The 24,976-nt window shown below is 44.8% G+C and overlaps 1 protein-coding gene across 1 annotated transcript; it reads left to right on the forward strand.

Moving 5' to 3' along the window:
• Window positions 1-388: 388 nt before the first annotated feature.
• On the forward strand, window positions 389-24,579 carry YWHAG (tyrosine 3-monooxygenase/tryptophan 5-monooxygenase activation protein gamma). The gene is made up of 2 exons (XM_069089454.1): window positions 389-762; window positions 20,978-24,579. The coding sequence occupies exons 1-2, from the start codon at window positions 676-678 to the stop codon at window positions 21,632-21,634; spliced, it is 744 nt and encodes a 247-aa protein (XP_068945555.1). The 5' UTR covers window positions 389-675; the 3' UTR covers window positions 21,635-24,579.
• Window positions 24,580-24,976: the final 397 nt, after the last annotated feature.

Raw genomic sequence — 24,976 nt, forward strand, 5'->3', positions numbered from 1 at the left:
TCCCCCACTCCCCCAAGGCTGCTAGTACAACCCGGGGAGAGGGGCGCGCCCAAGGTGGCCCCCCCACCCCCACCCCCGCCCCCTGGTGGCTCAGGCTCTCTCCCCAAGTCCCTCCCTCCTACTGTAGGTACCCTGCTGCGAACTGCCCCACTCTCCCCGGCCTCTCCCTTCCTTCAAAAACCGAGGGATTTCCGCGCAAAGCCTCCTGGGAGGTGTAGTCTCCTTGGCGTCTGTCAAGACGTTGCCCAGGGAACTCGCTCCCCGTGGAGAGAACTACATATCCCAAGAGTGCTTGCGACGAGGCAGTGACGGGGGAGGACAACGGGAGGGCCGAGGCGGGGGAGGGGGGGAGGGGGACAAGAGGCGGGGCCTCGAGCTGACGTCAGGACCGTGGGCGTGGCCGGAGGGAGTTGTTCTCCCGCGGCACGCGCAGCAGCCGCAGCCGCCTCGCGCCGGGTTCCTCCTTTGCAGCACGAGCCTCCGCAGCAGCAGGAACCTCCGCAGCAGCCGCAGGAGCCGGAGCCCGAGCAGCCTCTGCCGCCGCTCCCGCGGACGTGATTGGTCGGCCCGCCGCCCGGGCTCGAGCCGCTTTCGCCGCGCGCGCCCTCTCCGCCGCCGCCCGCAGCCCCGCAGCCCCGCAGCCCCGCAGGAGCCGGTCCGAGCCGCCCCGCGAAGATGGTGGACCGCGAACAACTGGTGCAGAAAGCCCGGCTGGCCGAGCAGGCGGAGCGCTACGACGACATGGCCGCGGCCATGAAGAACGTGAGTGCCCCCTCCCTCTGTCGCGACAGGGCCCCGGGCCTCGTGTCGCGACTGGGCGGGTGGCCGCGACGGGAGGCCTCCATCCCCACCCGTTACCCCGCCGGGCTGCCAGATTGGGAGGGGGGGTCACCCTTTGTGCCCTCCCTGCGGTGTGGGGGGCGGTGGGAGTGGGTGGGTGGGGCGCCGCGTCCATGCGGTCGTTCCTCCGAGGTTCCTCTTTCTCTGTCTGTCTGGGCGGCGCCTCTCCCATTCACTCGCCAGCCTGCGCCTGCTTCCTCCCTTCTGCTACCTCCACCCCTCCCGGAATTCAGGATGGGGGGGATCTCGGTGGGGGGGCAGAAAAATCCCAGTCATTCCGAGATCGCCGTGCGTGGGTCTGATCTGCTCAGGTTCCTTAGCAATGCCCCCTCCCCCTCCCTTCTTCCAGCCTGGGGGGGAGGGGCGGGGGCTGGGGGGCATCTCCCCGTTTTATCATTTTCCTTTTATTGTCTCGAGCGTGTCTCCGTGTTTCCCCTTCCTGCACCGAAGCCTTGTCGATTGAAACGTGCGGTATTTCCCCCCCTAAAATAAAGCGAAGCGGTTCGATTTGTGACATTTGCTGTTTCTTTTCTAAATGCAGGCATACATCTATTGAAATCCCTATAAGTTAAAAAAAATCATCTCTCTGATCTGATCTTGCAAACAAAGCGGTCGTGGGAGGCAGTACCAAGTCATTCCAGAAGATTCTGCATTTGTCATATTGCAGAGAGGCTAGACTGGGTGGAGGGAGGGAGGGGTTGCTTTAAAGGGGGAAAATGTTTTTTATTTGTTTCGGGAGACAGGTCTGAGCTTCTGAGCTCCTTTTTTCTCCCTTTAATAAAGAAAAGGCTGGAGTGTCCCCTCCTGCTGATGAAAAGGAAATGCTGATCTTGAAATGTCGCAGCCTGTCTGGTGCACAGATGTCTGCCTATATTGCAGCATTTTTTCAGTAACCTTACATTTATCAGAGGGGGAACATGTCAGCATGCTGGAGAATGGGGGAGGGAGGCAGGTTTGGAACAGGACCAAAGGAACCCTAGAAATGGCAGGATCTGATGGCTGACTTGGGTGCCTCAGTTCTCCTAATATTTGACAGGTTCTCTTCAGGTATCCTTGACAAATAGATAAAGGTATACAGTTATATAACTAAGGTATTAAAAATACACCAGTTTAAAACTGGATGGCTGAATAAACCAAGTATATAGGCTAAACCATCCTTAATTGGGCAACCTTGTGTATTATGATTTCGGTCACATCTGTGTAAGTTGAACTGGATCATTAAAGTAGGCCATGCTGAAACCTTTTATGTTTAGATGTCCAAAATGAGTATTTTGAGGGTAGCAGCCCCCTGCTAGAATTATGTTACAGTTGGGGGTGGACGCTTGAACTAGCCTGTATTTCAACATCATGTTGGGACCATTGATGGTTTTTAACCTTTCATTCAAACCTCAGTTTGTTCTGTTTGCCATATATTAGCCTGAGCATTGATCTTAAATGGATTTGTCTTGACTGCTGTCTGTGGAACCTTCTAACTCTTCCTCATTTGCAGTTTTGCAGGAAAGCTTATGACCTCGCACTCATTGCCTTAGCAACACGGTGATGTCACACATAATGGCACCGAGGCTGCAATGCGCCCAGGTGGTAGGGAGTGTTCGAATGGCCCATGGCCAAGGTAATGCAGAAATGCCATAATGCAAGAGCCGAGTGGGACTTACCGTATCTACCCTGCTGGAGAAAATGACATTTGTGATAGAACGAAGGGTCATTCCACTGTCCAGAATGTGTTTGCAATAATATCACTTTGCCTTTGGACGCAGTAATCACTGACCTCCAGATGTACACTGGGGCTGGTCATCTTTCTCTTTTTAAATATCACATCTAGTCATTTCGTAGGATTACAAACAGGGGAACACAAAGAGCAATTGATAAGCAGCAGTATTTGAATTTCTTGGCATGTTTACACTCCACTTGGATTCAGCCTTAAATAAAAACTTTAAAGTTCTCCTAAAAATGAACTTCCCTTAAAACAAGCTTGAAGAAAAGGATCGTTTACTACCTGTTCCTTGTCGTAGTAACAGAGCTCATTAATCAAATCATAGGATTTGGGCTTGAATTAAGGGAAGTATTTTTTATGAAAAATGTTCTCATGGTATATAGTAAATTCACCAACAGCCTAGAAAGGGCCTTAGGAAGGCCAGGGTTCAAATCTCACCTCCTTAGAGGAGTGTAGTAGCTTGATGGCTCAATGGATAGAGAGCCAGGCCTAGAATTGGAAGACCTGAATTCAAATTCCATCTTAGACACATATGGTTGTTGTGTAACCTTACATTTAGCAAATAGGGAACTTGTCAGCATGCTTTAGAATGGGGGAGGGAAAGCATGGAACAGAACCAGAGGAAACGTGGAAATGCCATGATTTCCTGGGCAAGTAATTTAACCCCTTGCCTCAGTTTCCTCGTCTGTAAAATGTGGATAATAATAGCACCTACCTTCCAGGGTTGGTACAAAGATCAAATGAGAGAATTGTAAAAACTCAGTAGCACAGTGCTTGGCATGTAATAAGCACTCTATAAATGTTAGCTATTATCATTATGGGTGAGTACCCAACCTTGCTCTCCAAGCCCTCCAGTTGTACTGGCTACTCTCTCCAATTGTTATAGTTGGGTATCATTCTGCCTCAGAGATGTAATTCAGTTATCTTACCCCCAGTATTTAGGTATTTGAAGCAATAGTAGTTGTATGTGGGTGTCTCAAATAGGAATGATGAAATATCTCAGAATGATATGAATAGATATGTCTTTTCCCTGAATTGTTCCGCTAGAATTTGTCAGCTTTTTTTTTGGGGGGGGGTAGAGCATCTTGCTATTTCTCATGTTCTAGACATTACCATTTTTCTACTTGGGTTGTGTAATAGCCTGCTAAGAAGTTAATATTTCTAAGTAGGCTACTGGTACTTGCAGCTGCCTTGGGAAAGCAAAGGAATCTCTCTGAGTGACAATTAAAACCTACTCTGTGTTAACCCTTTATATTTTGCAAGTGATTTGGAGGTTCCTTAATTTTAAAGAAATAACCTTCCTAGTACAAGTGATAATTTAGGAATCTCTACGTTATATCTTAAATTTGCTTTTTTTTTAAACTGATGCGTATTCCAGGATGACTGGATCAATAGCCATTATCACTAATGGAGCAGTAATACCTCTGAAGGCTTCTCAGAGGTGGCTCTCAGCCAACCCTTATTTCAAGTGATGGGAATTCTTCCCTCTCGGGGCTGTGGAACTCCAGAGTTGATGGATCTTCTGTGTATATCCATCCCTTGGAGAGCCAGTGTGGGGTAGTAGACTTTGGAATCAGCAGAGACCTGCCCTTAGCACAGTGCCTGGAACATAAATTTTGATTGATTGATTAAATTGCTAATTGATTAATTGGACCATGAGTGCAAATCCTTTCATTAGGGAAAAAACCTGTACCTACCTCAGAGGTGGGTTGATTGTGGGGGTGAAGTGATATAGGGTGTATATGAGGCTCTTTCTGTGTCAGCTGCTGTTGCCTTGATAATCTAGGACCTTCCTCAGCTCATCTTTTTTGAATCTTAAGTTTTTAAATGGAGAATCAGGGGTAGGTAGGAAGAGCCTTTGCTTAAATATAAAGCTTTGTGAAGCTAGCCTAGTGAGCACCTCTAGAATTGACCCTAGAATTATAGTAACGGTTCATCTTTGGTATCTTTGAGTCAGAAAGGTGGCACAGTCTATAGAGCGCTGGAGGACCTGAGTCCAAATTCAACTTCAGACCATTATTAGCTCTGTGACCTTGGGCAAGTCATGTAACCTCTGTTCGCCTCAGTTTCCTCATCTGTAAAATGGAGACAGTGGTGATACTAACACCTACCTGTCAAAGATATTGTAAGGATGCAATGAGATAATAATTTGTAAAGTGCTCTAAAGGTGCTAGTTATTATATTTGAGAAGTAGTTTCCATTAAGTCAAATTCTGGATTTGTGTAAAAGAAGAAAAGTTTTTAACCTTCTACCCTACTTAGAATACATCCAGTAGGGTGACAGATGTCCCTATTACTGCCTAGAGAGGAAATATACTGAGTGAAATCTTACAGCAAACAAGGACCACATTGATGATCATAAACACTGAGCCAAGTGGAAGTGTGTACCCTGACTTTACTTGGCTTCCATTCCCATCAACCAGACCTTTATTAAGCGCCTGCTGTGTGCCAGACACTGTGCTAAGTGCCAGCCAGCACCCAGAAACCACACAGTGCTTCCCCAGATGAATTCTTTAGACAGACTCCAAATCTAGGTGTACTGTGCCACTAAATAATGGGGGGGGGGAGGCTTCTCAACTGTATTTCAAAGGTATCTTTCTCGCCCCATCTCTAATGAAAGAGTTCTTTCCCAGCTTTTTTTGACCGTTCCTTAATGGATGCTGTACTACCTGGTGATAATGGGGATCCACGAAAGAATAATGCTTTGGGGTTCCATCAGGTTGGTGTTTTTTTTCTTTTCCAGGAACAGATTATTAATGTCATTTAACAGCCTTGTTGTAAAAAGTACAAGTACCTTGCCTCACTAGCGATTCTTCCTCTCCTCCTGTCCCCCTTGTAAAGGGGGACTTTTCTTCATGAGGCAGTGCAGGGTGACCATCCTATTTTGCTGCTTGTGCCTCCCTTGGTGAATGCAGGTCACTGTTACTTCTGTAACATACAGTCTTAAAGAATTGCCTGGATTACCCAGAAGTTGAGTAGCTACCATGGTGGTGGCATAAGCTAGTGTGTGTCACAGGTGGCATTTGAACTCAGATCTTCCCAACTTCAAGGCTGACCCTGTCTATCCATGGACCATGCTGTGGAGTCACCTGGTCAACTCTTAAGACTGTGTTGCAGACTATTTAGTTGATGTGCTTCAATGGTGGGAATTTCCACAATAAGCATTTCACTGTAATGATGAAATGGCCCATCTTGACCTTCACCGCATCCCCCAAACAGCATTAACAAAAACCGAAATAGCTCAAGACTTAAAATGGTTGCCTTGCGGACTTTTTATTTGGTTTCTGTATTTTTGTCATTCTCTAATTAAGACTGTGAACAGAGATGCAAGGGTCATAGTATTGTTTTCAATGCAGAGAAGCTACAAATACTTTTATGTTTAAAACTACCAGCTCTTACACCCTCCCCCCCCCCAAAGTCCTTGCAGTCGAACAATGATGAGATATTTGCTCCTTGAATAGAGATGAGCCATTTTGTGCCAGTCGTGGCATCCTGGTGAGTCTCTTGCCGGTTCTTGTGAGGTTTCACCATTTTTTAGACTTCTCTTTGCAGTAACCATTTATAACGTATGCATTTGACTGGTGAATCTGCCATAAGCAGATTTTCTTTGTATTGACCATTGATCTCATCTGTGTTATGGTTTTTTGGTTGTATGGAGGCAAATGACACAAATTTCACATACAGAACTTTTAATGTAACTAAGAGGGATTTTTTTCCACTTACACATTTATGCCACCACAAGCAAATCATTAGTCTTCTCCCTTTTGCCCTGTAGAGATCCAGTCTCTGAGCTTGAGGAAGAGGACCAAGTATGATGTGGATTGTCCTTTCATCTCCAATAATTCTGTCACTAGTAGGACTGTTATCAGGGCTGGGAATATGACAGTGATCACAGGGGGCAGCTGGCAGTGGGGGAGGGACAGTTAAAGAGCACCCCCCCAACAGCTGAGTGTGAAAAGGCAGCTGCAGTGGGACCGTGAGAAGGCAGCAGGAGGCTTTAAACCTGATCTAGTGTAGGGCTTGAGGGAAGGAATTTTGGGGGCTAAAAAGTGCTTGGTTAGAGTTCTCTTGAGAGGAATGATGACTGTGTCACTAGGACTGGACCCAGGAAACAGGCTGCCTGTAGGACCAGGACTTAATAGCTTTAGAAAGAAATTTGCTTTTAAAAAGCAATTGAGTCTTGTGCTGCCCCTTTTATAGCAATCTAGCATCTCAGCAAAAAGGAAATAAATGAATAATTATCTTCCCTCAGCACACATAGGTGACCTCTCCTGCCAGTGTACTTTGATACAGATGTCTTCCAGCGCTGATAGTCAAGAATTTGAGAGAATAAATCAAGGGAAGAGCAGGGAGCCACTAGTAGAATTGGGAAAGTCTGAATGGGGGGGGGGGGGGGCAGGACTACCTGGGGCACTTGGAAATAGGGAGAAAATGGGCTAAAAAATTTTGGGGAACAGTAGCTTCAGAGAGTGGAATATTCTTGTGTGTTGAAGTAATGCATTGTAGATGGAGTCTGTTACCTTTTGCAGCACTGGAGTCAGCTGGTAAATGTTTATGGAAATGTTTGCCAGTATCAGGTATAGGCCCTTGACCTGCAAGACCCTCCTACTGCCTTTTGTCTTGCTTTCCCCCTCTGCTTCCAACCTCCCCACTGCAAAAGGAGGCAGGAGGACAGGCCAAGGTCTTTGGATAGGGTTATAACAGGTAATGTAAAGCCAGGAAGGAATGACAGGATCCAGAAGCACTGATGCATTTAGACATTGGGTTGATAACAGTTCAAAGTATGATGGGGAGAAATGTAAAGTCTTACATTTGGGTTCAAAAAATCAATTTCCCCAAGCACAAGATGGGTCAGACAGTGTGTTGTCTGAACCAGATTTGTTGTCTGAACCAGATTTGGGAGTTGTGCAGTTGTTGGGTGGTTTCAATTGTGTCCAACTCTCCGTGACCCCACTTGGGGTTTTCTTGTCAAAGATACTGAAGTGGTTTGCTGTTTCCTTCAACTTATTTCACAGGTGAGGAAGTGGAAGCAAACAGGGTGAAGTGACTTGCCCAGGGTCACACAGCTAGGAAGTGTCAGAGGTCAAGATTTGAACTCTGGCCAATGAGCTTAGTCCAGGTGCTCTGTCTGCTGCAGCGCCACCTAGCTTCCCTTTAGTGTACTACAAGGTCAATAATCAGTCAAACTGTCTACCCTGCAGGGGTGGGGAGCAGCAGCCAAACAAAGCTAATGCAGTCTTGGGTTATGTAAATAAAATAAGTCACAGGAACAGTGAGGTGACGCAGAGACTCCTCTGTTTTCCCCTGTTCAAGCCATGTGTGGAGGAGGCGGTGGTTCAGGGCACCATGGTCGACTCCCCTTCGCAAAGGTCGGGGCACCATTTATGAGGTGTCTGGGTGGTGGAGGTTTTCCTTCAGATGGCACGTGATGTCTGCTCTGTCTTCCATCCCCAGCGGATAAGAGTGGTGATGAGGCCATCTCTGTGGGTGGAGAAGGGTGAAAAATTGAGGGAAGGGCTCTTCATGGTCAGCCTTTTCCTTGAATTTCTGATTACTTAGTAGCTGAGATGATGTAAAAAGGGAGGGGTATACCCCTAACTGACCATCTAGTAGAGGAGGCCTTCATTTTCAAGGGCAGCCCCTTCATCTTGATTGACATCAGACCCTTCAGGGGGCCTTGAGGCTGTCCCTATTTAATCTTTTGAGGTCCTTCCCCCTTGGGTCACCTTTCCTCATTTCTGATAGAGGGGCCAAAGGGATGAAGGGATAAGCTTGAGCTATATTAATGAGAAGCCAGTTTTGCTTCTGTGTGGGGCTTAGTTTTCTTGGCCAGACTTGGAACCATTGCTTTAGCACTGAAGAATTGAATCTTTCCACATGGATCAAGGCTTCTGGAGGTTTCAGAAACAGCTTAGCTATTTATAATCATTAATCACTTAGTTTAAATAAGGTTGCTCATAGAAAAGGGGGTAGTCCTATGGGTGTAAGGGAGCTGACCAAAAGCTGAATTTATTTGTACAATTAATGCCCAGTTTAGATGTTAGATTTTTAAAACCCAAATAGTGTCAGATGGAAATTGATGAACTCAATCAAGGTGGGATTTCAGGGAGTTCATATAAGAAAAGATGTTAATGACTGGCTCTCTCTTTTGGATAGGCACTATGTAGCCTTTCAAAAGTATCATGTTATCTTTTTATGTTTAATGTCTGATTGGGTCAGTAATTACTTTTAATGACGGTACCAGTAATTTTGGAGATGAGGGGAATATAATTTTTTATCACCATTTTACTACCTGTGTTTAGAACTGTGATGGGAATGGCAACACTGTAAAAAAAATAAGCCTTAGAATAGAAGTGGATCCATTTATTGGGAAAGATAAAGGAATGTAATTATCCATTTGGAAAGACAGTCATGAATTCAGCTCTTCAAGTAAACCCCATCAGAGGAACCAAATGAGCAGTCATGTAATAATAATTCAAGAAACTGTGACCCTTATAGATAATTTCCTCTTGTAGTTCAGGTCACAGCACTTCTGGGTGCCCCTGCAGAAAGCTGAATGAATTCCTGTTCTCCCCTCTGAAAAACTGCATGGTAGCCAAACCTCTGGTAACCAGGCTTTCTATACTTAAGCTAGTCTTCAAATGTGGCTGACAATTTCATTCAAAGCCTTTGCCTTTAGAGGACTCCCAGCATTTGGGTTCCATTTGCTTGGCTGTGGAGAATCCACAGACCCCTCCATTCAACAGGAGGCAGAGGGGAAGGAAATCAAGAAGACCATAAAGCAGGGTTAGGAATCAGTTTTCCTAGAGGTCCACTCCCTGCCTCAGTACTTCTCCCTAATCCAGTGATAGAATCTTCCCCCCCTTTGATTAAAGTTTAAGAGCTCATCCTAGAAATAGTTTCGTTCCTGCTATAAACAAGTTAAAAATTTGACAGTTCAATCCTGTATGATGATGTATAATATTTTCCCATCTTTGATAACAACTGTTCTTGCAGTATTTCTCTTTAAATCTGGGGTGTGTGTCTTTTGTGCTCCACATGTTGCTTCTAAATAAGACTACCTGGTTAAAAGCAAACTTTTTTTTCCAGCTTCTTTCAGCCAGTGATGAGTGTTGGTATGAGTTACTAATTTCTTTAAACTATTTTGACTTGGACTTCCTGTGGTGGTTTTAATTTGTTCTGTTCCTTCTCAGTCACCAGTGCTACTCTGTAGAATTACTTAACTCCCTTCTATTTATTGTGTATTCACAATCAGTCATTTCTTAGGTTGACAATTAACCAGAGCTCTTGGGTCGGAGGAGTAAATAAACGCAGGTCCTTGTACACGTGAATGACTTATGTGTAGTTCTTTTAGAAGTCTGTTAGACAATATCTTTTAGAAGGATCCTAAATGCCATAGAGAAGCAGTTCTAGACAAATCTGCCGTCTTTGACCATTATTATACTCCTTAATTCTCACAAATGTTCAAGTACATAGTTTGTGAATGGTTGTCCTTCTTAAATTGCGGTTGCATCTTTTTATTAGTAAATGAATTTTACTTTAGTGTGTGTTCTGTTTACAAGAAAACATGGAGAATTGTCTAATACCATTCCATTGGTGGAATTCTGAGAGTACTAGGTCCCCTAGATAAAGTGGTATGTACTTAAATTTTCCCCCTTAGTACCTGTTCTCACAATGTAAAATGTTGCCAAGTATCATACTGTTAAATCATTGTTTTGTGGTCATACCCTTTGTTCTCACATTAATGGCTTTATGCCATTCAATAATGGCAGAATAAATTCTGATATAATTTTGGTATTAATATCTGATATTACCATAGATGATAATTTACAATTCATGCCTGCATTTTAGTAGAATTGGTTTCTCTGTCTTCCCTCCCCACATCTCCCTGACCAAAGGACAAGGATTAAGTTGATTAGAGCATGAATTTTCTAATCCCTCTTCATTTGTACTTTCCTATGCACTCTCTAATGAATGATTTCATCTCATTCTTTGACCATTGATTCAGCAATCAGTCATTGAGTACCTGTTAAGCGCTTAGCCTGTGTGGGTCATCATTTGATCAAAAACGCCCTTGAGGAGCTTACAGTCTACTTTTAGGAGGGCACCATGTGTGGCCAAGTGTACAAAAAGGGCACTTATGCAGTTGCTTACGGGGCTTAGGGTGGAGTGGGCCAACCCCAGCGACCGAGGCTTTTCCTAGAAGTTGGTGTGGGAAGTTAGCTTCCAGGGATGTCAACTCCCAGGAGCATGAAGGGTTCTGAGAGGCAGAGGGAACAAGAGAATTCTCAGTTCTGGGCAGCAGGCTGCAGAGGCATGGAGGCAGGAAAGGCCCTGTCGTGGACAGAAGGCCAAGTAGGCCAGAGTGGTGGGGATGCAAGAGGGCACACAGGGGAGCTGATATGAAATTGGCCTGGGAACGTCGGCTGGAGCCAGTCTGTGAAGGCCACTAAATGCCCCACAGAGGAGTCTGGACTTTTGCCCAAGGTCGGTGTAAAACTGTGCATGGTTTTTGGTCCCTGGGTCTCAGAGACGGACTGGAGAGAAGAGAGTGGCCAGTCAGAAGCCAATTGGGATCCTCCAAATGAGGGGTACCTCTGACAGATCTGAATTAGGAGGGTCGATTAACAGGTCTTGACAGCTAGTTGAGCCCATGTGGCTGGACAGGATGACTGTAGAGGGTCCTTGGAGTTCCAAATCTATGGTTTTGTTCCAGAACATCAGGTTTTTATTTTGTCATAAGAACCAGTGGTATGTGTTGGTTGAGATGATTTGTTTTCTTTATGAAAACCCTAATCTGGACCAAAAGATGGGACACTAGAATCTGGCATGATACACAAAGGAGCTAAAGTCTCTACTAATGATATTGTATATGGGGCAGGATAGCTGGACTTTTCTGGTCTTTATACATGTTTCCCCGATAATAAGACACTGTCTTATTTTTTTTTTTTTTTTTTGGAAAGAAAAACACCAGAGAGCTTATTTTTAGGGGAGGGCTTATGTTGTCCTGCCTCAGCTCTCCTCCTCGGCACTGCTCTCAATGGTACCAGCAAGCAAATCACTGGGGAAGAAAGGATGACACGCTCACTGCTGCAGCTCTGATTGGATGCAGCTCGGAGCGCGGCGTGTGTTTCCCTGGGGGTGGGGGGGAACGGTGCATACAGAGGGTACCGTAATGTAGCGTGTAGCGCAGGGGATCACCTTCACTACAGTAGCAATCTCAATAGGGCTTATTTTCGGGGGAGGCCTTATTTTAGAGGAATCTTATACAGTAAGGGGAGGGCTTATTTTCGGGATAGGTCTTATTATCGGGGGAACATGGTAGGAACCTCCAGTTAGAGAAAGAGTAGCTCTCATTGTGCCTCTGAACAAAACTGCTGGGTCAGCCCAGCAGGATCATAGTTAAATGTTAAGAGTAAGTTTGAAAAGGAGAAGGAATCACAAAAGCACAACATGTCCCCTTGGGGTGGGGAGGGATCTGCCCCACAAACCTACATGGATGCTTCATGATGATGAGCTTAAAGAGAGGGCCACCAGCCATTGTTTGGTGATCCAAGAACCACCATCTATCCAGCCTCAGAGCCTGGGGACGAGAAGGCTACTGAACCAATTGTTACATTTCTGTTTATTTTTGGGGCAGAACGACTCATTTTTACGAAGAAGTTAGTGAAGAGGACACTCACACTAAGGGTATTCTCTTCCTCCAAACAGAAGCATTGAAGCCCAGAGAGCTTCTTTCAGTGGTAGAATGCCAGCCCCTTTAGAACTTGCATTTTAAGTGGTGAAGCAGGAATGAATTTCAGTCTAGACTAAAGGTAAAACTGAGCAGAGAGGATCCCAAACACGACCAGTTTCTGGGTGTAATGTAATGATAGGAGTTAGAGGTGAAAGACATCTTGGCTATCTTGTACCAACTGCCTTATGTCAAGGTGTTTTATTTTTGATACATTACATACATACCCGCACACCTATACACATGCATTTTTATATAATTGATATATTCATGTATATTTGTATAGTAACTGTAGAAACTTGGCTTTAATTGTTAGTTCCTTAATAGACTATAGAATTTTTTCTTATAATTCTTAGAATAGAAATTTTCTTTCTCTTTTGGAGGGGGGAAGGCAAGGCAATTTGGTTTAAGTGACTTGCCCAAGGTCACAGAGCTAGTTAAGTGTCAAATGTCTTAGACTGACTTTGAACTTAGGTTCTCTTAAATCCAGGGCTGGTGCTCTATTCACTGCACCATCTAGCTGCCCTCGCTAGGAATTTTCAAGACAGGAAACTGAGTTCAGTCTTGGCAAAGACAGTTTGGGTTCTGCTGTATTTTAATTTTAATGGACCAAACACCCAGTATCTTCTTTGTTTGGGTGGTTGGAGTAGTCCGATGTTTTACAAAGGATCAGGAATCACTAGAGGGTTGCTTCTCTAGCCTCCTAATTGTGGTTATAATGTCTTTTTACCTTCTTCTGTTTCTCCCCTAGTCCCAACTGCCCATCACGCTGGTTTTACCTGATAAGGTTCTTTTACAGGTCTCCAAAGGGAATACTCGAAGAAAGGACCAAGTAGGTAAGACAAGGATATTCTTCCATTTTTTCCCCTTAAAATATGAGAACAGGAAGGCAGTCAGCAGATGTGGGCACTTAGAATATTGATTTGCAGTGCAGATGTATCACATTTATATATCACATATATCACAATGAAATGTTCATGGCGTGATGAAAGGAACCCTGGAACAGAAGCAGGAGACTGGTCGCTGCTGTGGCTGCACCAATCTTGGAGACCCCAGGAAAGGCACGCTGGAAGCTGGCTTTATAATGAACGGTTACTAGAAATTACCTAGAATGATTAGGATCCTGGGAGTAATATATCTATTTGTGTTGCTTTTAAAATAATTTGGTATGGATAGCTATTGGTTTTTTTATCGCCTACATTTCTGAGTGTCTCTGGTCTTCCTACCAGAGAACTTGCTACCATAACAAGTAGTTAAAATCAGTCCTACCCAGAAAACCTGACCTCCCAGGCAGCACTCCCTAGCCAGAGGCCCTTCCTGGTGGCTGCCTTCTGGCCTCTTTTCCTTGAGACAAGCCAGGTCTTCCTTTTCAGTTGTTTGGTTTTCTTTTCCATTTGTGTTATTTTGATGATTGTGTATCTTGTTCTCCTTATTTCACTTGTATCCGTTTGTAGAAATCTTCCCATGCTTCTGTAGCCGTCATATTCACCAGGCACATTCCATTGTATTTACGTCCCTCAGCTTGTTTAGCCATTCGCCAGTCAGGTCTCTCACCATTTTCATATTTCTGGGGCCTTACTTTTTACCATTGACCCTTACAGGGAGAGGGGGATGGGGTGGCCCTCTGGGTCAGAGGAGACACATCTGAGTGATTTTCTTAGAATAATTCCAAATTGCTCTCCACAGCAGCTAGACCAGTTCACAGCTCTGCCCAGAGTACATCTGTGTGCCTATCTTTCCACAGCACCCCTGACACTGAGTATTCCTGTCCTCTGCCATGTTTGTGAGGTTTTAAGAAACCTTGTCACTCACTCACTAGAAAGGGTAAGAGAAAGATTGTGTTTGCTTATGTCTTGTGAGTGACACATTCTCCTACCTATTAACAGAAGTGTGAGCCCAGGGGCTTGTAGTTTTGACTTGGCAATAGTGATTCACTAAGATGAAACCATTGGCTCTTTTTGGCCTTAGGGACAATACTTGTGGAACCAGAAGGAGCCTCAGATCCGTTTTGCTTTCAACATCGAGAAATACATAATGACCAAATGCTGATGTGAAACTTGTGTTACAGTATCTACCTACATTAGGAAAACACCTCTACTGCATGGAGGTGCGGCATGGGCATGTAGTTTACAGAAGGGCTGCTTGCTTACTTCCTTGTTATGAACTGATTATTTCATGAAGCTGTCCCATGCGTTCTTGAAGCTTTCCAAAAACCTGGCGGTCCTAAGGAATATCTCCCTAGCCTGGGCTCAGTGAAATGACTTGCTCACGATAGCAGAAGTTGTGGCAGAGCGAGCCCAGAAGCCAGGCAGGTGCACATTGCCTGTGAAGGCATATTGAAGGTGGGCGGTCTTCCTTGACTTCTCGTGTAGCAGGCTGGAGCTGCGTGCTTTCCTTTCATTCTCCCTTGTGCAAGCTTCTTCATCACTCGCCTTGAGCCTCTCAGCTGTAGAGCTGTCCAGCTGCCCCCTCCCACGTAGATGTCCCACCTGCCCCTCAGACTCCACATGGCTCCAATTGGACAACCTTTCAGTGCCCCCCTTGGCTTCTCCTGGATTTCAGCAGTGTCAGCCATCTTTGGACCCTTGGTGTGGCTTCCTCTTGATGGTTTTCTCAGTATTCTTCCACAATTAAGCACCTGCCACATTAATTTCTCCTTCTCTTCCCATTGCTCCCACCCCATTCAGAGCCCTTGTTTCCACCAAGCTTGACTATTGCAGCGGCCTCCTAATTAATCCCTTTCCTATTTCACATTCTTCCTTCCTGTTGCCTGATTAATGTATCAGGGACACTGGGGATACAATCACAAAAAGAATTCCTGCCATAAGGGCCCTTATGTTCTGTTAGGGGATGATGGGAATGGAGAAATAAGAACATGTACATAAAAAGCTTAACACCAGATGTTTCCAGAGTATCTGCTGGGGGAAGGCTCTCCTACTGGCTTGGGGATTGGGAAGACTTCCTGGAGGAGGTGACACCTCAAAGAAAAGAGCTTTGAAGGAAGGGAGGAGGAGGAGGAGGAGGCTAGAATGGAGACCAGAGCAATGCGATCATTGCCATCCCCTTCTTTTTTTTTTTTTTAAAGCAGTTGGGGTTAAGTAACTTGCCCAAGGTTACACGGCCAGTTTTTTTTTTTTTTGTGTGGGTGTGTGGGTGTTAAGTATCTGAGGCCGGAACTGATCCTGGGTCCTCCTGACTTCGGGGCTGGCGCTCTTACTCACTTCGCCACCTGGCTGCGGGCCCCTCCCTCTTCCTTCTTAGGTGACTCTCATGGGCTCTCAGATGGAGGACCCAGCTTCCTTTCTGGTCCTTGCTGCTGCTTCCCTACTCTAGCTTCACTGTCTCTTTTGGAATAGCCCCCTCTTGATCCATCAGGGTCTAGCTGGGGGGCCTTCAGAGACCTTCCAGCCTAGAGTCGCTTCCCTCTTTTTTGTGTGTCATGACAGGCTGGTGAAGCCTCTAGACCCATTCTGAGAATTGTGTTTTTAAGTGCAGTGGATTTCAAAGAAAAATTACTGAATGTGGCTAAAAAGTACTTTTTAACAGGTCCCTAGCTGCAGGTGAAGGACCCTTGATCTAGTCCAACCCTTTCATTTTGCAGGGAAGGGAGCTGAATGAAGCTCAGAGAAGGAAATGACTTGCTCAAGGTCACAAACCCCAGACCATTGCTCTTTCCTATTGTATCACACTGTCTTGTTAGTGTGAGTGTATGCCCTTTGTTGTACATCCTATGAGAAATAGAGAATCGTGTTTTTTATTTCATGTGATCTCCTTAGAACCTAGGGTTTGGTACCTAGCAGGCCCTTAAATAAATCTTTGTTGAATTGTTCTTTACTTAGGTCTGTAAAGCAAGATTTTAGAATTAATATACACAGAGCAAATTACTAAGTTCCCAAAAGGTTCCCTTTACCCTCTGTCTGCAAAGATACTAAGTATAAATAAGGATTTGGCACATGTCAGCAGTGACCCATGTTTGTTTCTGCCATACCACTCTCTCTGCCAATGATAATGTTCTCAAATGTGTAACCTTAAAACATGTCACAAGTACAGAATCTTAGACCCACAATAACATAATTTCATAGGAGTTTATGTAAAATCTCCAGCAACTTAGTTCTCAACTCTTAATTATTGTGACTAGAAGGTCTGGGTTTGAAAAATCAGTTGCTGAGTCTCAGAGAAATGGCCGTGGCTAGTCTAGTCAAATGGAGGGAGAGTTGGAGGGGGCATTAGTCACCAAACCCAACATGAATCAGCAGAAGCGAATCCGCCATTTTGCCTAGTGGCATTCTGAGCCCCTCAGTGCCCTGGAGTGCTCTGGCCTCTCTTCTTGTTGGAGGGCTTCTAGAGAAGGCATGCTTTGTAAAGGCTGGTACAAGGACCCAAGCAGGGGTGGAGGTGGAGGGGTTGGGGTGAGTTAGCTGAGGAAAGACTTAAGAACTATCTTCTGATATTTAAAGAGCCCTCTCCATTCTAGGTAAGATGGGGTAGAGGTCCTCCGTGGTCCCAGAGGACAGAAGTAGGGACCCTGTTGGGGGTGGCTAGGTGGCATAGTGAATAGAGCACTGGCCCTGGAGTCAGGAGGACCTGAGCTCAAATCCATCCTCAGACAACACTTACTAGCCATGTGACCTTGGGCAAGTCACTTAACCCCAACTGTCCTACATTCCCCTCTCCAAAAAAAAAAACAAACAGAAGTAGGGACCGTGGGTGAAAATTACAGACAGATGGCAGTGCCATCTTTGCAAAAAGCTTTCACAGGGAGAGTGGGCCAGACATTGAAGGAACTTCCTCAGAAGCAGGCCAGTCTTTGATTCCTAGATTTCTAGATGCAAACCCAGCTCCTGTGATCCCAAAGCCTTTGGCCCTGCAGCTCTTCAAGCAGAATTTAGGTCTCGATGTATATTTGGAGGGCATGTGGAGAAGAGGGCTCAATTGGATCTCACCATGGACAGGCCAGATGAGCCCCTGGGTCTCAGGAGTTTCTCTCCCCATTATGTGGCTTGTATGCACTTTGACCCTTCTCATAGGTCTCTTCAGGGCACTCCCATCTCACTTGGGAAGAGAAATCTTGGTGCATATAGTCTGTGGCAGCTGAGGAGTTAGAAAGTTCAGGGATAATGTGTTCTGTACATGACTGAAACGTGGAAGGAGAAAGTCAACGAAAATGTCCTCCAGGATCAGCAAAGGCTCCTTGCAGAGGCACCTCTTAGCAAGATACAGTGACCTTGCTACCCATTTGCATGTGGGCATATGATTATGGGAGACAGTTTATTAATGAATTGTTAATGTGATTAATGGAGATATTGATTCTCCTTTTCTCACAGCCTTGTTTCTTTGGCACCTTTGACCCACTAAGTGAAATCTGAATTTGAACTAGGATCACGTGTGTTTCAGAAGTGGAACCAATTGAGTGAATTCTTGAACTGGTATTTTTTTTTTTTAGCAGAAAAGCTCTGGGGAATAAAACCTTGTCCTTTTTCTACATTTCTTGCTAAATTCCCAGGCACTGGTGAATTGTTGCAATATGTTCAAAAGTTGTATTGACTTTATTTGTTTTAAAAGCTGATTCTGTTCATTCAGTTTCGAAACATGTCTCCCCCCCCTCCCCCAAATGAACAGATGTTAAATCTCTTGTTTTTAAAGGACTGAATGACATGGTTCAGTTTTTAGAAATTAAAGGATCTTGTGTCTGGACTTTTATTGGCAGAGAAATATCTTTGGGGATTTTCCAAATGTGACTGAGTTACTGAATCTAAAGGTAATAGTATTATTTCATAACCTTGTTATGTTCCAGTTTGAGGCTTGAGAATTAGCAAAAAGCACTTCTTTCTTTCTATAAGCACAGGTTGCTAACTTTTGCCTGCCTCTGAACAAATCCTTATTTGGTGAAGTCCTCATGATGTATAGTGGTGAGGCAGTTGAGGCTTTAAATAGTTTTTGGCCCTTCAAATAAGGGCAGCATGATTTAGGGAAAGGGCCAGAACTTAATCTTGCTAGTCTTGGGCACCCAAGGTTCATGTTGCAGTGAAAGAGGTAATTATATTATAGCAAGGAGTGCTGTGCTTAGTGATCTCCTGTGCTGTGCAAACCCATATAGTCAGTGATCAAGCAATGGAATTCATAAATGTTATGAATATACTGCAGTAAATTTGTCCAATTAAAAGCAACTTCGAGTATGAATTGAAGCAATATTTTACATCTGAATAAACTTGTTTATTATTGTTTAAAGAAATTGTTAAACAATATTGTTTAACAAAGGGCTGCTTTACTGGTAAATTTCTGTCAGTCATGAATAATGCCAGTTTCATGGCCTAGCTGTTAACTCCCATTGCCTTCTGTCCCTCCCCTCCCCACCCCCAAGTATGGCAGAGTTCTTCTTATGGTAGGAATGGGACTGTATAAAGATTGTGTCCCAGAGGATTCAAGTTGGAGAACCAGTGGAGATAGGAGTGAATTGGTAGTGTGGGACCAAGTGTTTTTTACCTTCATTGGCCACAAATGGGAGTTTGGGTGTTACTTTGAAGGCAAGAGTCATTAAATGTATTTGAACAGGGGAGCAACATAATGAAGATAATGGAGGCAGCTTAATTTGGGTATACTTGGAGGGTCAGATTGGAAGGTGGAGAGCCCAGAGGCCAAAAAACCCACATTAGGAGGCTGTTGTTAGGTAATGGGGACCAGTTCAGGGATAGGAATGTAAAGGAAGCCAGGAGAAGGTTTGCACAGTAGAAGTAGCAAGACTGGCTTTTGGACTAAGGGAGAAGAAGCAAACAGCATTCCCTGGTTTCTAAAAGATGAAACTGATTTAAGCTTTGGTTTGTCCAGAGCATGGCCTTGGGCAGGGCAGGGGTGGGGTGAGGATGGTGGCAAAGGGAGGAAGGGAGTCTGACATTCTAAGGGTTTCCTCTACCGTGGGAGATCTCGGCATTCTCCATGGCATCGGGAGATTGGGCTTGAAACAAGCAGCCCTGTCCAGTTTTGCATCCTGGTGTTGCTGGGTCCCTTCAATCGAGTCAAGGAAGAGAATCCTCAAACATTCTTATTCACATGACTTGAACCATTTCTGATAACAGCACCATGGCTGTCTTAATGCTGGAATGGAGAATCGAGGCTGTGAAGCAAACCGGGTATAATGAAAAAAAAGCACTGGACTTTGGGGATCACAGGAGCTGGGTTCGAATCTAGGTTTTTTAGTACTGTGCTATGTGAGCACTGATCACTTAATTCTTGGGCTTTAGGTTTCTCCTCTATAAGATGAGAGGGTGACCAGATGGCCTTTGAGGTCCTTTTTTAATCATAATTTTTACTTATATCTATAAGATGGCATGTAGTTTAAAGTATAACTGTAATGAGATCTTAGCAAACAGATTTTCAAGATTGGATTCATCAGCTTAAAGAATTGTAACTAATTTGATGTTCTATTTCCATAACTTCCAACAAATTAACAGTTTCCGATATTCCAGAAGTTAGTTTAATAGAACTTGGCAATACTTGGATTTTAAGGTAGGTTGCCTGATTGAAAGAGCATGGCCTGAGGGTAGAGGAAGCCTTTTCTGTTCTTATGGACTTTGTGCCTTTGCACCAACCGCCACCCTGTTCTGTCCTCATCTGGAGATGCAGAGGCTTGTGCTGCCTGCCCCACTCATGTGTAAGGAGGGTTAGCTGCTACCTGTTCAGGGACAATGACAACCTTAGACCTTTCAGCTGTTATTCGTAGATCTGGCCATTTGGGAGCAGTATTCCCCACTTCCCCTGATGTACAAGCTCAGGCTGAAAAGCAGTACGTAGTAAGTAAGACAGGGCGCTCCAAGAGGCGAGCCCGGGGAATTGTGTGCCATCACATGGACTCCCGTAGGGCAGATTGTCTTTTGGAGTTTATTCTACTTGTATGGCACAAGAGTTTGTTTATTATTCTAAAGGAAGGTAGCCTGAGGCAAAAACTTTGTGCTGCGTAAATGTTCATGTTCGGTGATGTTTTTAAAACTAATTCACAAAATTTTATAAGCTGGATTAAGTGGATGAAAGCAAAAAAGGAAAAAACAGCTTGGTTCTGATTCAGCATAAAAGGGTGGTGTGGGCATGTACAGTGCAAGTAGAACCTTGTGTGGTGTAATAACTGCCTGTGATGTCATAGATGAGGCTGGAGATACAAGTCAGCTTTGTGTCAGGTAGTGTGTATGCGCACATGTGTCTGTGTGCACACGCGTGTGTGTGATTAACTCACTGGATTATTAAAATGCCGGTATGGAGAAATAGAAGAGGACTTGAGGGAACTGGAGACTTAAACTTGGATCGAACTTTGCTTTGTCATTTGTCCCAGAATTCCATTTTTGCATGTGTTTGTTCTTTGGAGTTTTAACGGGGTGAAAGTGTCATTTTTCCCCCCAAAGGGGAGAAGGCTGGGCTGTAATCAGCATTAGATGTCTGATCCAGCAGCCAAAGTTGGAAACTGTGAGAGGGCCAGATACTTTCTTGCCCCAGGCCTCTTGTTAAGAGGTACCAGATTTGGTGGTGGTGCCTGTTTTTATGCATCTCGCCCCTCTCTTCTCCTCTCCCTTTGTTCCTCTGTGCGAATCCATCCTGTCTGTTAAACGACTGTCTTATTTGAATCTGAACAACAGCATAGAAATGACTTGAAATCCTTCTCACATCACCTTTACTCTCATGTCTTTTTTGTCTTCCTAAACACAGGTGACAGAACTGAATGAACCGCTATCCAATGAAGAAAGAAACCTTCTCTCTGTGGCTTACAAGAATGTGGTGGGGGCTCGGCGTTCCTCCTGGCGGGTCATCAGCAGCATCGAGCAGAAGACATCCGCCGACGGCAACGAGAAGAAGATTGAGATGGTGCGTGCCTACCGCGAGAAGATCGAGAAGGAATTGGAGGCCGTCTGCCAGGATGTGCTAAGCCTGCTGGACAACTACCTGATCAAGAACTGCAGCGAGACTCAGTACGAGAGCAAAGTCTTCTACCTGAAGATGAAGGGGGACTATTACCGCTACCTGGCTGAAGTGGCCACGGGGGAGAAGAGGGCCACGGTGGTGGAGTCCTCTGAGAAGGCCTACAGCGAGGCCCACGAGATCAGCAAGGAGCACATGCAGCCCACCCACCCCATCCGGCTGGGCCTGGCCCTCAACTACTCCGTTTTCTACTATGAGATCCAGAACGCTCCAGAGCAGGCCTGCCACCTGGCCAAGACCGCCTTTGATGACGCCATCGCCGAGCTGGACACCCTCAACGAGGACTCCTACAAGGACTCAACCCTCATCATGCAGCTCCTCCGGGACAACCTAACGCTCTGGACCAGTGATCAGCAAGACGACGACGGCGGAGAGGGCAACAATTAAGACCAGGTGGACTGGCAGCCACACGCTGATGCTACTACTGCAGTCTTTATTTTTTTCCCACAAGTTGGGGGGGTCGGGTGGGGGAGGGGAAGGGAGGGGGTGACCTTCCCGGGGAGGAGCCCACGGCCTATCTTTGATTGCCTCTTTGACATTTTTGCCAAAATACCACTAGTGGAAAGTCGGGCTGGCTGTGCTGGTATGGAGTGGCAGCCTCACGCTGGCATATGGACTGTTCTGTAGATTAATTCGAGTGGAGCTGTCTTTGATTTAACTTATTGCTAGTGATAGGGTTTTAAGATGAAAAAACAATTTGAATGGATTGGCCCTCATTTGAATAAGTTCTGTGGTTCCAGTAAGAATTGTTTTTTGTTCTTTTGTTTTTTACTGTTCATGTGCTCATGTCCTGAGTTGTGGGTGCTGTGTATAGTTCCTGTGTCGTAGTGGTGTATCTCCCATGGTGCACACTACTGTCCTGGCATCGCTTCGATCCCCACAGTATGGCGGCTCATTTAGCCTTAAGACTTAGGGCCACATTCACTCTTCCAAGACGCCCCTTAGCTTTGCAGTCTTGACACTAAGTTCCAGTTTACAGTATTCTACATGACAGCCATACGTGACATCAAGCCATCTCTTGTGTGTCTCCATTCGCTTGGGTGTTTGGTGTTCTTTTCTTCCTGAGCCCTAATTTCTGCCTCGCGGGCCCCCCGGCTCGCTCGAGGAGGAGCAGAGATGCCCTGCATTGGGGCTCATGGATAAATAACAGGTGCTTGGCAAGTGGCGATGGAATTTTGTCCTTTTCTTTTTCTTTTTCTCTATTTACTCCACCAAAAAATACTGAAAACACTTTAACAGAAGTAGATTGGGGGAGAGGGATTAAACACCACAAAAAGAAAAAAAGAGAAAATTCAGGTCCGTATGTCACGTGCCGAATTGGTGTTTTCCAAAATGACGCCACAGCTTCTTCCTCAGGGATTACACTGCCAGTCCCCTTTCACTTGACTCTCCCACTGTACCTTTGGCCCAAGGCACTCGGTCACCTGTTGGATTATATGGAAGGTTGGTGGCCGCCTGAAGAGGCTGGGCTAGGTACAGTGAGGGAAACTTCGGGTGCTAGAAGCCCGTTTGGTAGAGAAATCCACAATGGAAGAGCGAGGTTCACCTGAGCACATCCCTGGGAAATTAGGGAGCCCTGTAACTGTCCATTCTTTCCTTCTCTCCCTCATGGAAAAGAGAAGCATCACACCTTCCCCTCCTTTCCTTCATTCTCCCCAAGTTCTTTTATTTAGTTAGGGAGAAAGTAAATGGACCCAGATCATGACCAGATACTACTTTTATTTGACTGAAACACTTTCTTTACTTTTGACTTTTCTAGAATTAAAGTGCGAGAAATTGGAGGTTGACTGTCATTCCCTTCTAATTCATTCAGTCATTCGGCCATCAAGCTTCAATTGAGCGCTCTATAATTGCCCGGCGCTCTACTGAGTGCTGGAGATGAGCTTTTGTTGCTTGGGATAGAAGGAAGGTTCAGGACTCTTGCCATCAGTTGGCTTCCAGTAGGCCTTGAGTCCCTCCCTTTGGAGAAGCCAGTCTATAAACATGATATATCAGTGTTGCTTATGTCTTATGTTCAGTTATTTTTTTGTAAAAACTGCTATAATGTGTCTAAAGTTTTACAGTCACAGATATTTTGGCTTTTGTCCCTTCATTTAAGCAGGAATAAATAATTAATTGAATGAAAAGTAGCTGACAGAAATGTTTCTGCTAAATTTTTCTACCAAAATTGACTTTCTAATCGTGAAAACTGGACCTAAATGAAGCCAGTGAAGTCAGACGAAATCATTCTCCTGACATGGAATAAGTGTATTCTCTGTGTAACATCACAGTCTCCCCAATAGTGACTCCCTTTAGAAGTTCATCTCCATGAACTAGAGGGAGAAGTCCGAATTCAGTGAGCCCGCCTGAGGGCACCGACTGGAGAGGCCTGGATTCCTTCGGATGCCCCCGCTGCTGCTTTGAGTGGATGCCAGGGAGTGAAGGAGATTGGAGGGGGATCCGGGTGTGCTTCTTTTCCCTCTAAATTCATGTTCGCATGTGAGCAGTGTTGTCCCCACCTGTACAACTTGGAAGTGATTTACTGGAATTACAAAACCTATTTTTTTTTTTTTAACTTCAGCTTTGGCTCTGGCTGCTTTCAGCAAACCCTTCAGACCATGATCATGCAGAGGCTGGGACGAGTGGGGGCGGGGATCGGGTTCTTAAGCAGCTTCATGGATCTTTCCTCCTTTTTCTGTTTCTGTTTTTTTCTTTTTTTTAAGAAATGCACTTGCCTATGATACTGTTTCTCCAGTGAAATGACTGCTCCATTACTCTATGGATACCATATTGTGCATGCTAGTGTCGTATTTCTATACAGTAGCTTGAGATTTATTAACTTATACTGTAGATGTTATGTATTCCTATGACAAAAAAAATTAAGTCTTCAAAAATTTTTTAAAGTTTTTTAATTTATTTTTTCTTTTGGGGGTAAAGTTCGCTCTACCAAATAGTGATCGTAACAAATTGATCTGTTATGGATGTTGCTATAGTGACATGCAATTATATCTTATTTTGTTTCTAAAAAGGAAAACAAAGCAAAAGAAACACCAGTATTAGCTTAATCTTAATGTCTGGTGTTAGTTGTCACGGTGAAATTATAACTATCACAGTGTAGGAGAACAATGACTATGTTCTTGGAATGAGCCTTCGTGCTTTTTGTCATGTTATGCAGTGAACTATTTTTAAGGTCTAATCAGTGATTATTTTTCAACTCCGTGTTTCTGTAAGGAATTATTTCACACACGGACCATTCTTAGCAGTTTTCCTCAGTGATGGAATATCATGAATGTGAGTCATTATGTAGCCGTCGTACATTGAGCAAATAAACTTACAGATCTGATGTCAGTGCACACTTGGTCGTGTTCTGTGTGTTGAATTTATTCCTCGTCTGCCACCAAGATTGACACGAGCTCTTGTCCCCAGCATCCATCCGCTCTGGGGAACCTAGGTGGGTTGGCTCTCCCTCCCTGCCCAGACTCATGTCCTTCCCACTTCCACTGTCTCCTCATCCATCAGTACATGGGAGAGGTTGGCTCAGCATTTTGGTGACTTTGAGAGGAGAGTGGGTGTTCTTAGGATGGCCAAGGGTATGTTAACCTATCTCTAAGGATCCCAAATCTTTGGGGAAAAAGAGTTCTCACCTGACCCTGCCCTCAGCTTAAAGCAAAAAGTGTGGGTTTGTGGAATGAAAGGAAGAAATGCCATCTAAAAAGCTGAATTTTGCTTCTTAAGTCATAAACTTCAGCG

The sequence above is a fragment of the Petaurus breviceps genome, unplaced genomic scaffold (assembly GCF_028583685.1).
Source record: "Petaurus breviceps papuanus isolate PSGF00001 unplaced genomic scaffold, PetGlider_PUasm1.0 186, whole genome shotgun sequence".
In the NCBI taxonomy this organism is placed as follows: domain Eukaryota; kingdom Metazoa; phylum Chordata; class Mammalia; order Diprotodontia; family Petauridae; genus Petaurus; species Petaurus breviceps.

Bases quoted from the DNA above. Each gene is read 5' to 3' on its own strand.
- YWHAG (XM_069089454.1), top strand. From the start codon at position 676: ATGGTGGACCGCGAACAACTGGTGCAGAAAGCCCGGCTGGCCGAGCAG. The intron at 763-20,977 runs GTGAGTGCCCCC...TCCTAAACACAG, and splicing joins TGGCCGCGGCCATGAAGAAC to GTGACAGAACTGAATGAACC.